We start from the raw sequence: 12,727 nt of genomic DNA, 5'->3' as shown, positions 1-12,727 counted from the left end.
TAGATATTTGTGAGAAAATGAAATTACAAAGTTAGGAAAATAAAATTACAAATTAACAACTAAAATTATAATGATGAGAAAATAAAATTTATTTAAAATTACCATATACTTATAAAATTAAAATGTAACAATAACTTAGAATAAATCACACTAGAAATTAAAAATAATATATAAAATACTAATTCACAAATTGTTTTATAGAAATAACCGTTTAAAAATTAATTATTTTATTTAATTTTAAAATTTAAAATTTATAACTTTATAATAAAAAAATAAAAAAAATTAAACATAGAGTGGGCAACACTGGCCACTCCACCTTTGCTTGAATGCATTAAAGACTTTTGAACGCATTCAAGCAACTTTGTAATGCTTTGAATAGTAAAAGAGTATTATAACATCCTAATAACACCTGCATTATAGGTGCTCTAAGAGCATCTGTAATTCTCGTTATTGCAAATGTTATTAACACCGTATGGTGTTAAAACACGTTGTGAAGGGGTGTTATAACACTCCTCTGTATGAACGCATTCAATTCTTTGAACACGTTCAAGCAACGTGGGGTGGGTCAGCCGCCCATCCCGCGTGTTTTTTTTTAAAACAATAAAAAATTTTAAATTAATAATTGAATAAAATGGTTAATTTTTAACGAGTATTTTTTAACGATTAGTTCAAAATTTCATTTATAAATATCTCATATTTTCATTCCAACTTGCTACACTCTCCAATTCTATTTTCTAAATATTCATTCCATCTATTTTTTTAAGTTTCTACCATCTTATTTTCTATTTTGTTAAAATAATTTTTTAAAAGTAAGATTATTATTAAATAATAATAATAATTTAAATATTTTAAAATATATTTAAAATATATTTATTTAATATGATATAATTTAAAGATAATTGAGTGGACTATGAGATCCATGAATAATGAGTCCATGAATAATGAGTATTAACGTTAAAAGGATGTGTGTGAAAAAGATATGTTGTTATAATGAGTATGTGATAATGGATCTCGTATTTTTTGATGAGATGATAGATATTATAATACGGATGCATTATGAATGCTCTAAGAACGTTAAGGAAACCTTTCTTCAAATAAAAATTTAATGAGCATTTCGCAAGAAGAAAAAAATTGATGAACAATTAAGTGGCAAGGTAATGAGTTGATTTCACTGGTCACTGGCACATCAATTTGAACGACGATGAAAATAATCGACAAACGTGCAAATTAAATGTACAAATGACGACCATAAATAAGTTCAAATACTAAAAACAATTGATTAAACAACAAGTATATAATGATAAAAAAATGTCATTTTTTATTTTACTTGTCTAACTCATATGATGTTAGTACGGCATGATTAACCTTTTTAGCTCTTAATTTGAATATGAAAAATAGTATATTTCATCATTCGACTATATATTCAATTTATCTAGTCATTCTCCCTCCAAATGGAACATGTAATTATAGGATATTATATGTCTGGACTATCCATTATAAATATTTTTCAATTTACCCTAACGACGGATAAAAAACTACCATTAGACGATGTCGATCGTGCCATATACGGTGTTACATGATTCATCATTTTTTGCTCTAGGACTATGGTGCAACGGAAGAGTTTTAAGTTATTAGTCGTTATCTATAGTTTGATTCCCAATTACAATGTATTGATAGAGATTTTTTGTCCAAATGGAGCGCGCAACCATAGGATGCTGGGCTTCTAGGCCGTGAGCACTTTCCGATTAACTCCGTTGGCCGACGAAAACCTTTCATGGGACCAGGTCGATGAACCCAAATTTGATATTATCAAGTTCATCATTTTAACCCCAAGAGCTTGATTGAGTTGGTTATCACATAAAGTTACAAATTAAAATAAGAGTCTATTCTCGAAATCGGAAATATATATATATATTCTTTAAGTTTAGCGGATTGCCAACCCGCCATGGACTTCTTGAGCAGAGTAGAGACAGAACGGAAAAATTAGACCGGGTTAAAAAATTAGACGGAGCGGATTCATGTTTGGGTCTATTTTTTTTTTAATAAGGAGAGTTCTAGAATTAACCAAATTAAATCCACCCCGAACTCATCCAGAGCTCACCCTATTGTCATCCTTAATTTCTCTCAATTAAAATTTTAAATTGCAATGAATGATATTATATAATAAATATTTTAATATATGCATTTGTTGTAAATGTAAAAGAGATTAAAAATTAACAATTTTCATAAATTATGCATTATAATATTTATAATTAGCAAGGATTAGATCAGCTAAGCAAACTCGCTACTCGATTTTTTTTTTAAATTCATTATAATATTATACCGTATAAAACAAAGAAACATAAAATAAATTTAAAATTTGATAGATTTTATCGATATATAATGAACCAAAAATTCAAAAAGTCGTATTTATCTTGGACGAAGGGAAATGTTATAAACTTTGGTCGGATCACCTTCACTCCTTCCTCTAAAGCATCGCCAATACCTTATACGTACATTACACGCACATGGAAGCTCCAGTGGCGGTGCATCAAGAGGTCGCCGGCCGGCGGCCGGAGTGGAAGAAGGGCGGCCTCAAGACCCTCCCTTGCATCATCGGTACTCATAGATGAACTCTTAACCTCCACTTATCCCGTTGATATGCAGAATTATGAAATATAATCAATGATTATTAAAAAGGGATTTTGTAAAAATTAAATTTGGTGGATGGTGCAGCTAATGAAGTGCTGGAGAAGGTCGCGAGCTTCGGATTGCATGCGAACATGATCATCTACCTGACGGGGACGTACCACATGAATCCGGCGCCGGCGGCGTCCGTGCTGTTGTTGTGGAGCGCCATCTCCAACTTTTTGCCTATTTTTGGGGCGTTTCTCGCCGATTCATGGCTCGGCAAATTCAGAATTATCGCAATTGGCTCCTTCTTCAGCCTGATCGTGAGTAGATTTTCGTTATCTCTAATTTGCAAATTAATTTAGAAACAGCGGCGTAAAATTGTGTTCTTGATAAAGGGGATGGTGCTCCTTTGGCTGACCTCCATGATTCCCGGAGCTCAGCCTCCTGCCTGCGGAGCCGCCGGCGGCTGCATCGGCGCCACCCCCTCTCAGCTCGCCCTCCTCCTCGGTGCGTTCGTGGTCATGGCCATTGGCACCGGCGGCGTCCGGCCCTGCTCCCTCGCCTTCGGCGCCGACCAGTTCGACCGGCCCCAATCCCGCACGCACGCCGGCAACGTCCGCGTCCTGCAAACGTTCTTCAACTGGTACTACGTCTCCGTCGGCGTCTCCGTTGTCGTTTCCCTCACCGTCATCGTGTACATCCAGGACCACATGGGCTGGCGCATCGGTTTAGGCGTCCCCGTCGCTCTCATGGCGGCCTCCACCCTCCTATTCCTCCTTGGCTCCATCATGTACGTCAAGGTGAAGCCCAACACGAGCGTCCTCGCCGGCCTCGCGCAGGTCGCGGTGGTGGCGCTCAAGAACCGCCAAATCATCCTCCCCTCCAACTCCACCGATGCATGGTACCACAAAAAGAAAGGATCCAAGCTCACGGTGCCGTCCAAGAACCTGAGATTCTTGAACAAAGCTTGTGTCATCCGAAACCCCGAGAAGGACCTCAACCCCGACGGCACGGCGGCGGACCCGTGGCGACTGTGCACGGTGGAGCAAGTGGAGGTGCTCAAGGCTGTGGTCAGGGTGCTGCCCATCTGGTCCACTGGCATCATGGTGGCCATCATCATCAACCCGAGCTTCCCGGTGCTGCAGGCACGGACCATGGACCGCCACATGGGCCGACACTTCGAGGTCCCCGCCGCCTCCTTGGTCGTCTTCTCCGTCGTCACCCTCACACTCTGGGTCGCCGTCTACGACCGTCTCCTCGTGCCGCCGATCGCGCGGCTCACCGGGAGGCCGCGCGGCCTGGGGCTGAAACAGAGGATCGGCATCGGGCTCGTGCTGTCGAGCATGGCCACCACCGTGATGGCCATCACCGAGCACATCCGCCGGAGAACGGCCACCGATCAGGGACTGGTCGACCGAGGAACGGTACACATGTCGGCCATGTGGCTGATACCGCAGTACTGCCTGACGGGCTTGGCGGAGGCGTTCAACTTCATCGGGCAAATCGAGTTCTACTACTCGGAGTTCCCTCGCAGCATGAGCAGCGTCAGCGTGTCGCTGCTGTCGCTGGGGTTTGGGACCGGGAGCCTGGCGGGCGCCGTGATCGTGGCGGCGGTGAACAGGCTTTCGGAGGCGAACGGTGGCGTGAGTTGGCTGGACAAGAACCTGAACAAGGGGCGATACGATTACTACTACTGGATGCTGACGGCGATGTCGGTGGCCAATGTGTTCTACTTCCTGGTTTGTAGCCAGATCTATGGGGAGGAAGGCAAGAACAAGATTTGGGAGGAAGATGACGAGACGGAGACGAAGGAGATTAAAATGGAAGAAGCGCAGCAGCATCAGAGCAAGGAGTCGTCGGCGATTGCTTGATTGCTTAATCCGGAAGTGAGTTGACCATCAGATCTTCGATAAATCATGATAATGTTGCAATTATTGATCAAGAACACTTGAATATGTATGCGATTTCCCCCCTGTTTATCCTCTTTTAATGCTGAAATCGATAAATTCAGAGAAGGCTCATTAATTGCAAATCTCAGTCATTAAATGGATGGTGACTAACATTGATGATGCTCATGCGGCACTTATTAGTATTTAATTTCAATCCCATTTCAATCGATATCACGTAAATAAAACAGAGTAGCGATTCTGAAATTATGATCTATCATGTCAGTTGTTTAATTATGATTCTGAAATTCATTATAATATTATACCGTAATATTAAATGGTTAGAATTTAATATTCAGAATATATATACAAAGATATTTTAATAATATCATATTTATAAATTAATTACATGTATATATTATAGTTGATAGATAGACCAAATTTTATCACAAAATTTATTATAAAATAATGACAATCAATGATTTTCATCCCTTTAATAAACAAGGTCAACTAATAGGACATAAATGATCTCGAATCTAGCGCGACTGTGGTTTAACCAAATTATTTTTCCTATTTGAATAAAAATTTTGCAGTCCGCGAGGGGTATTATGGGGATTCCAGTTTCCAACGGCTCCCTTTAGGTTAGTTGGAGCGCCACCTAACCGACTTAATGCAAATTCCTCTAATAAATTCACTCAAATCTACACTTTTTTTCCCCCTCCCTGAAAAAAAAATAAAACTTTCTTTTCTCCTCGCTCTCTCTCGGTCGTCTGCCCGTCTTATCCATGTCAGCGAAAAGAGACACGACAACGGTCGGCTCGAACCCAAATGGCCCGATCCGGTCCACTCTAATTCAAAATCAAATCCTATTCCCTCGTCGACCACGATCTCCTGGCCATCCGTCTGCCTCACCGGAATCGCGGGATCCACGCCTTTCCGCTCTCCGTAACTAATCGACCGTCCGGTGAGCAATCGGGTAGGTTCAAGATCATACCTGTACGTTTTTTCACCGAAGGATCTTTCTTAATCCACGTACTTTGCGAGCACGCGAGTTATATACCACTCGGTCGATTGCCGGACCCACTCCGGTTCCCTAGTCTTGTCTAATCGAAACACGGGTGGAATAAACGCGTAATTGTAATGTGTTTCTTTAAAGATAAAAGAGCAGTAGTAGCTTGTTTTATACCAGCGATAACTACATTTCATCTGCTGCCAGCTGCTCACGGTCGCCAACAAGAACTCCACTCTCCTTGTCCTCTTCCAAGTTTGGGATTTCCTTTTCTCTCTCTTTTGCAGCAGTGCTTACCTCGATTCTCTTCTCGTGTTTTTTTGTTGAGTTGTTCTTCTTCCCTCTGGCTTCCAAGGGAAGCAAGCGCTGCTTTATAGTGCCTTGCTCCCTCGCCCTTCCTCGCTCAAAGGTTAGCGGAAAGGGGATCTCGAGCAGAGGCAGGGATGAGTGCCACCAAATTCATTAAATGTGTGACTGTTGGAGATGGGGCGGTGGGCAAGACCTGCATGCTTATCTGCTACACCAGCAATAAGTTCCCCACTGTGAGTAATGCGCAAATCAACTAATGTTCCTAGTTGTTTTTGCTTCCTTCTTCAGCTTCTCAATTGATTGCGTTGCCTGACATTTTTTTGTTTTGTTTTGTTTTTGGGTTATATCTTGTGGTAAAAATTGTTTTTTCCCCTCATCTTCGTGATTCTTGTTTAAGGATGTGATTTTTCTCAGAAGCTCGCGCAGGAATCTTTTAGGCTCAGTGTGATTTTTTAGTAGAGTTATACAAAAAAAAGAACAAAAAAATCTCCAATATTTTGTACATTTCTTTCCTTCGTTTTTCTGTTTATATTTAACCTGTGATCGTTTTGGTCAGGACTACATTCCAACTGTGTTTGACAACTTCAGTGCCAATGTCTCTGTTGATGGTAGCATTGTCAATTTGGGATTGTGGGATACTGCAGGTTTAATTTGTAACTTTGATCTCCACTCCGTTTTCTAGCTTTATCAAATAGATCTGAAAAATTAATTTGTTTAACTTCCTTCTTGTACAGGGCAGGAAGACTATAGCAGATTGAGACCATTAAGTTACAGAGGAGCAGATGTCTTTGTTCTGGCTTTCTCTCTAATTAGCAGGCCAAGCTATGAGAATGTTCTCAAGAAGGTCAGGTTTAACTGATAATTTTTGTTTATTGCATTTATATTGACTTGCTTGTGTCAACCATTTTGGCAATAATATCTGTTTGCAAGTTGTTTTTCTTCTTCTTGTATAGTTGTAACCATTCCCATTTTGTTTCCTGTATATCTTTTTTTTTTCTTCATGCTTTCCTCAGGTAGAGAATTGTCTAATTGATCTCCAGACTCAACAATCATGTTTTTATTTATTTTGTCATTATTTTCATTTGCTATTAGTACTGAATTTATGCTTCCTAATCAACAAATCTATTGATGGAAGATGTTAACATTTTTGGTTTATGAACACCAGTGGATGCCAGAACTTCGCCGCTTTGCGCCTAATGTTCCTATAGTTTTGGTTGGAACAAAATTAGGTCAGTAATCATTTTGAGGAGGAAACTGTTAACTAGCACAATTTTTCATGTTATCATCATGCTAAAGACTTTAGTTTATCTGAATTTATAGATCTCCGTGATGACAAAGCTTATCTTGCTGATCATCCTGGTGCAACGACAATAACTCCAGCACAAGTAGCTTCTGTGCCATTTTTGTTCGCTTGTTTTTCTATTTGTAGAATGTTTACAGGCTTAAATTACATTATATTTCTTTATAGGGGGAAGAGCTGAGGAAACAAACTGGTGCTGCAGCATATATTGAATGTAGCTCCAAAACCCAACAGGTATAACATAGAGGAAATTGTGGTGAACCAACAATGACCATTGGTGCATTTCAATATTGGTTGCATCAAAAACTCTCACCATTTCAGTGAAAATTTTAACCTACCTAAAATCACTCATTTCAAACCTTTTCTTCATTTTGGGTTGATTAGAACGTCAAGGCTGTATTTGATACTGCAATCAAGGTGGTTCTTCAACCCCCACGAACGAAGGAGATGGCCAAGAAGAAGACCAAAAGAAGCTCTGGTTGTCTAATGGGGTAAGTCTCTGATTACATAACCTTACATGCCAATTTTATGTAAGAATGTGGAAGGAAAAAAACTTTATTTATTAAAACAATCCCCTTTAATTGCTGGCTGTTTTGGCAGAAATCTCATGTGTGGAGGCGGCACATGCGTGAGCTAGAACTAGTTTCAAACTCTATCGTCATGCTGATAACTGTGACGGCTTGTCCAAGTTAGCAGAATCTAGTTGAAATTTCATTTTGCTCAATAGAGAGGAACCTGTGGTTCTCCTGTTTTGTTGTAGGAATCAGTTCCTTTCTGGTTTCTCTGGTTTCTGTAGGACTTAAACCTGCTCTATTCTAGATATGTTCATGTTTGGCTCATGTTATCTATATGGGGATGATGAATTAATGCATCTGTCACTGCCCACGTACGGCTGTTGATGTTTAATAGCAGAAGTCCCTTTGTCACCTGTCTTTACTGCGTTAGGTCACTGGATTCACTCATTCATTACATAGTGAAAGTATCTTACACGTGTTGCTCTCTCCCTGGGGGAAAAAATAGCACTCACATGTTGGTCTTTTTCGTCGTCCTTGAAAACGTTTCAATATCTGCCAATAAACTCAGCTGTTTACTATGCGACCGCAAAACAATGCTGTAGTTATGCGAAAGCATAGTAGGTGAAACTGAACTATGATTGTGATCATTATTAATGGGATGGTGAGCAATGTATTCAAGAGGTTTTTGGTTGCTTTCTTAAGCTTCGGGCCATAGTGCATTGATATGATATCTAAATTATTACTTACGTATTCATGATTTAATCTTTAATTATGATAAATTTATAAAAAAATTTCTTATAAATAAGATCTGTAATCAAAAGATACTGAATTTTTTAACCATATACCGTGAACATTTTTCAATTTATCTTGATGATCGACTGAATTTATCTTTTTTATTGCTTTCTTCAGATAACTTGATAATCGAAAGGGATTTGGTAGAGTGTTAAACAATTATGCTTTTAAAAATGTGGTAAGATTAATTTGTACTGAACCCAAAGCAGATACAAAAGAAAAAGTAAGAAACAAAAGTCGGCGGCAATAGGTGACTATACGGAAGAGGTAAATCATGGATGACTGCTAGTTCTTGAAATAGTAATTGACACATGATGGAGACATTTATCTCGACTATGTCGATATATATATATGATGGAGGAGATGCTGAACGTAATTACAGGCAAACCTTATAACTTTAGAATGCACATGTTTTAAATTTTTGCTTCTCATTACCATGATGAGTCTAGTGCCATTAGCTTTTACGGGGAAATTAACTTCACCTTTCATGGAGGGGATACATAAAGTTTAGATATTCATTTCCTTGCATGTAGACATTGTCATCATCAGGTAGGCTGAAGTCAACAGGGTTTGTGTTGATAAGACAGTGTACAATAACATGATCATGCCTCACAGATTGGACCAGTTCTTCAGTCTTGCCGGTTGCCATCTGATGACCCGTTTCTTCTGTATTCTGCCTAACAGTTATGGAGAAACTGCTATTTTCATATTCAGTTGAAGAGCATTCATGTGTTTTCTCCATTTTGTCGAAGTAGAAATAAGGCAGTTTATGAAAACACTTAGCTTTATAACCTAAAGAATTATTGCTTGACTGAGACATGTTCTCTCTTTGCAGCAAAGAGCTAAGATCTTCTATTCTAGGAACTAGACGATAAGGCCTGCTAACTTTTCCTTCGTTTGGATAACAGGTAGAGGAGGCAACTGCAAATGGATTTTCAGGTGTCATTTTGGAGCTCAACTTTCATACCTAGCACCTCAGTGGATTGACTTTGAAATAAGTTTACATGCCAATATCTGCCATCACCTATTAATTTTAAATCCCATGAGACACCTGACAGAGCTGTCGGAATTTTGGTTGAACTACAATGAGAAAATAAAAATATAGGAGAGACTTTGTAACAAGTATGAGAATGGGAGAAAGATTCTATGAAGATAAATGTTTATTATATATTTTCATCATCATACAAAGTCCCTATTTATACACTTAGATTCATGCTTCTACAATTACATCACATCATTAAATACAAGACAGTTAGATTTTATTCTCTTCTATACTAACGACTCTTGTCATAAAGAGTTTCATTAAACTTAGTAGGATAATTGAACTTTGCTTAGTTGATGAAGAGCCAAATTGGTTTTGACAACTTCCTTGCATGGTTGATGAAGTCAAGTTATTCTTGGCATTGTTCTTGCATAGTTGAAGAAGTTAATTTATCTTTGGAATAAGTTTACATGCCAATATCTGCCCCCTTAAACTTGTTCTTCCTTGAACTCCCAGCAAATTCCTTAAGTATTGGAAAATTTCTACTTTTTAGAGGCTTTGTAAATATATCAGCTACTTGGTCACATGACTTCATATGAAGCAATTCTATTTCTTTTGAATTAAAATACTCTCTTATAAAATGAAAGCGATACATATCGATATGCTTGGATCTTTAATGATGAATTGGGTTTTTGGCTAAAGAGATTGCTAATTTGTTATCCATATAGATTTTGGTTGTAGCTTTTTGTTGCAATCTAAGGTCTTGGAGTAATCGCTTTAGCCAAATAGCATGACAAACAAGACACCGTAGTAATATATTCAACTTTACAAATTGATAGAGCAACAATGGATTATTTCTTTGAAAACCAAGTAAATCCCCCAGGACATAGCGTAGACGGTGGGTGCATGACATTTCTGGCGTAATGACCAGGGGTCGATTCTCAGAAACTGATGACCTGGGGTTTACCCCACCATATGCTTATGGCCTATGTACTTGCATTTATCTCCCTCTATATTCGTGGGGCCGCTAATGTAGTGGATCTACCTTTTTTTAAAGACCAAGTGAATGCAGTATTATCAAGATAAAATACATATCCAATAGTACTGTTGCGATCATCATAACTTCCAGCCCAATCACTATCACTGAAACAAAAAAAACTCCATATCTTTTGTTAATGAATAAAGAAGCTCATAATCAATTATTCCTTTGATAGATCTAAGAATTCTCTTAGCTGTATATAAGTGAGAAGTTTTTGGAGTTTCCATATACCTGCTTACCAAACCAACTCCAAATAATATATCAAGTCTTGTATATGTCAGATACCTGAGGCAACCCACAAGACTCTTGTAATAAGTTGGATTCACAAGTTTACCTTCTCTGTCTTTAGTCATTCTAATGCCATATTCAACAGGCATATCCATAGCATAGCAATCTTCTATTGAGAATTTCTTTAGAATCTTTTTGGCATATTTTTCTTGTGATACAAAGATTCCCTCTTCTCTTTGTTGTACTTGTATGCCAAAGAGGTATCTCATCAATCCTAGATTTGTCATCTCAAACTCTTTCTCCATTGATTGCTTGAATTCTCTAATCATAGAGATATTATTACCTATAAAAATTAAATCATTCATATAAAGACATACTAGCATAATATCTCCATATGAATTCTTCTTCAACTATAAAGAATGCTCATAGGGACACCTTGTGAAGCCTTCCTTTATAAAGCGCTCATCAATTCTTGAATTCTAGGCTTTAGGGGCTTGCTTGAGTCCATAAAGAGTTTTTTTAAAAAAAATTTGTATACTTTTTTTTCTTGCCCTTTGATGATAAAACTAGGTGGTTGTTCAATATAGACCTCTTCTTCAAGATTTTTATTTAAGAAAGCAGATTTTACGTCCATCTAATATATCTTTCATCTTCTTTGAGTTGTAAGAGAGATAAGTAGCCTTATTGTTTCAAGCCGGGCTACTGGTGTGAAGACTTCTTCATAGTCAATCTCGTACTTTTGCTTGTATCCTTTAGCAACCAACCTTGCTTTATGCCTTTCAACTTCTCCTTTTGCATTTGTCTTTGTTTTGAACACCCATTTGACTCCAATAGCTTTGTGTCATTACGGGAGTGAAGTGAGCTCCCATGTATTATTTTTCTTTATAGCATGAATCTCCTCTTCCATTGTTTTTCTCCACTTTGTATCCTTGGAGGCTTCTTTATAAGTTATAGGATCATATCCTGTAAATAGGCAAAAATTATTAAGAGCAAAGTCAACATCAATCATTTGGCTGGAGTCATATATATCTTAGATGCTCTTCATTTTTTTTACAATTGGACTGTTTGAATCATCACTTTCTAACTGAGTATCAACTTGTTGGGGGTCATGATACTTTTTCACTCTCTCCTTGCTTGTCTTTCTTGTGTTTATAATCTTCTTCAAATGAGATTTGTTTCATGTCGTCATTATTGTTGTTGTTCCAATTCCATGCTTGTTCTTTATCAAATTCCACATCTCTTGATAACATGAGCTTTTGAGTTATGAGATTGCATAATTTATACCCACTAGCATTCTTGCAATAGCCCAAGAGAATACACTTCTACTTTTATCTTCAAGTTTTGTCCGCTTCTTTTGTTGTACTTTTGCATATGCTACGCTCCCAAAATACAAAGATGATTCACCTTTGGTTTACGTAAACTCCAAGCTTCATCCGGAGTGATGTCTATAATTCTTTTAGTGGAAAACTTGTTCAATAAATATATAGCACAAGCAGCATTATCTTCCTAAAATTCTTTTGGGATATTTTTCTCTTTCAACATATATCGAACCATATTTAGAATAGTTTGATTTTTTCTTTCCGAAACACCATTTTATTGTGGTGTTTCATGCATTGTGAGTTGATGAAGAATACCATTTTCTTTGTAAAAATGTTCAAACTCTAACGAGGTGTACTCACCTCCTTGATTAGTTCACAGACATTTTATCTAATATCCACTTTGTTTTTCAACTAAAATTTTAAATTGCTTAAATTTGATGAAAATTTCTTTCTTCTTATAGCATATATACCCAAGTTTTTCCACTATAGTCATTAGTGAAAGCCAAGAAATACCTATTTCCTCTAGAAGAGATAGGTTTGATAGGTCCACAAACATCGGAGTGCACAAGCTCAAGTTGTGAATATGCTTGCTTTTGATTGTACTTTTTGAATGACTTCCTCTGCTGCTTTCCTACAACACATATTTCACATAGATGGTTGGAAGTTTCAATCTTTAGTAATCTAAATACAATGTTATTTTTTGAAAGTAGCTTGAATGCTTCAAAGCTTAGATGC

At 37.7% G+C, this 12,727-nt stretch overlaps 2 protein-coding genes across 2 annotated transcripts; both read left to right on the top strand.

The window, feature by feature from the left end:
- The first annotated feature begins 2,507 nt into the window (after positions 1-2,507).
- Positions 2,508-4,629, top strand: LOC122004184 (protein NRT1/ PTR FAMILY 1.1-like). Its single transcript, XM_042559109.1, has 3 exons — positions 2,508-2,598; positions 2,716-2,933; positions 3,009-4,629. The coding sequence occupies exons 1-3, from the start codon at positions 2,508-2,510 to the stop codon at positions 4,482-4,484; spliced, it is 1,785 nt and encodes a 594-aa protein (XP_042415043.1). The 3' UTR covers positions 4,485-4,629.
- A 1,065-nt stretch (positions 4,630-5,694) lies between these two features.
- On the top strand, positions 5,695-8,031 carry LOC122005387 (rac-like GTP-binding protein 2). The gene is made up of 8 exons (XM_042560412.1): positions 5,695-6,050; positions 6,374-6,461; positions 6,552-6,661; positions 6,983-7,046; positions 7,138-7,202; positions 7,286-7,351; positions 7,502-7,608; positions 7,718-8,031. The coding sequence occupies exons 1-8, from the start codon at positions 5,952-5,954 to the stop codon at positions 7,752-7,754; spliced, it is 636 nt and encodes a 211-aa protein (XP_042416346.1). The 5' UTR covers positions 5,695-5,951; the 3' UTR covers positions 7,755-8,031.
- The last annotated feature ends 4,696 nt before the right edge of the window (positions 8,032-12,727 follow it).

This window comes from Zingiber officinale, chromosome 7B (genome assembly GCF_018446385.1).
Source record: "Zingiber officinale cultivar Zhangliang chromosome 7B, Zo_v1.1, whole genome shotgun sequence".
Taxonomy (NCBI): Eukaryota; Viridiplantae; Streptophyta; class Magnoliopsida; order Zingiberales; family Zingiberaceae; genus Zingiber; species Zingiber officinale.
This window is presented reverse-complemented; position numbering and strand designations above follow the sequence as displayed.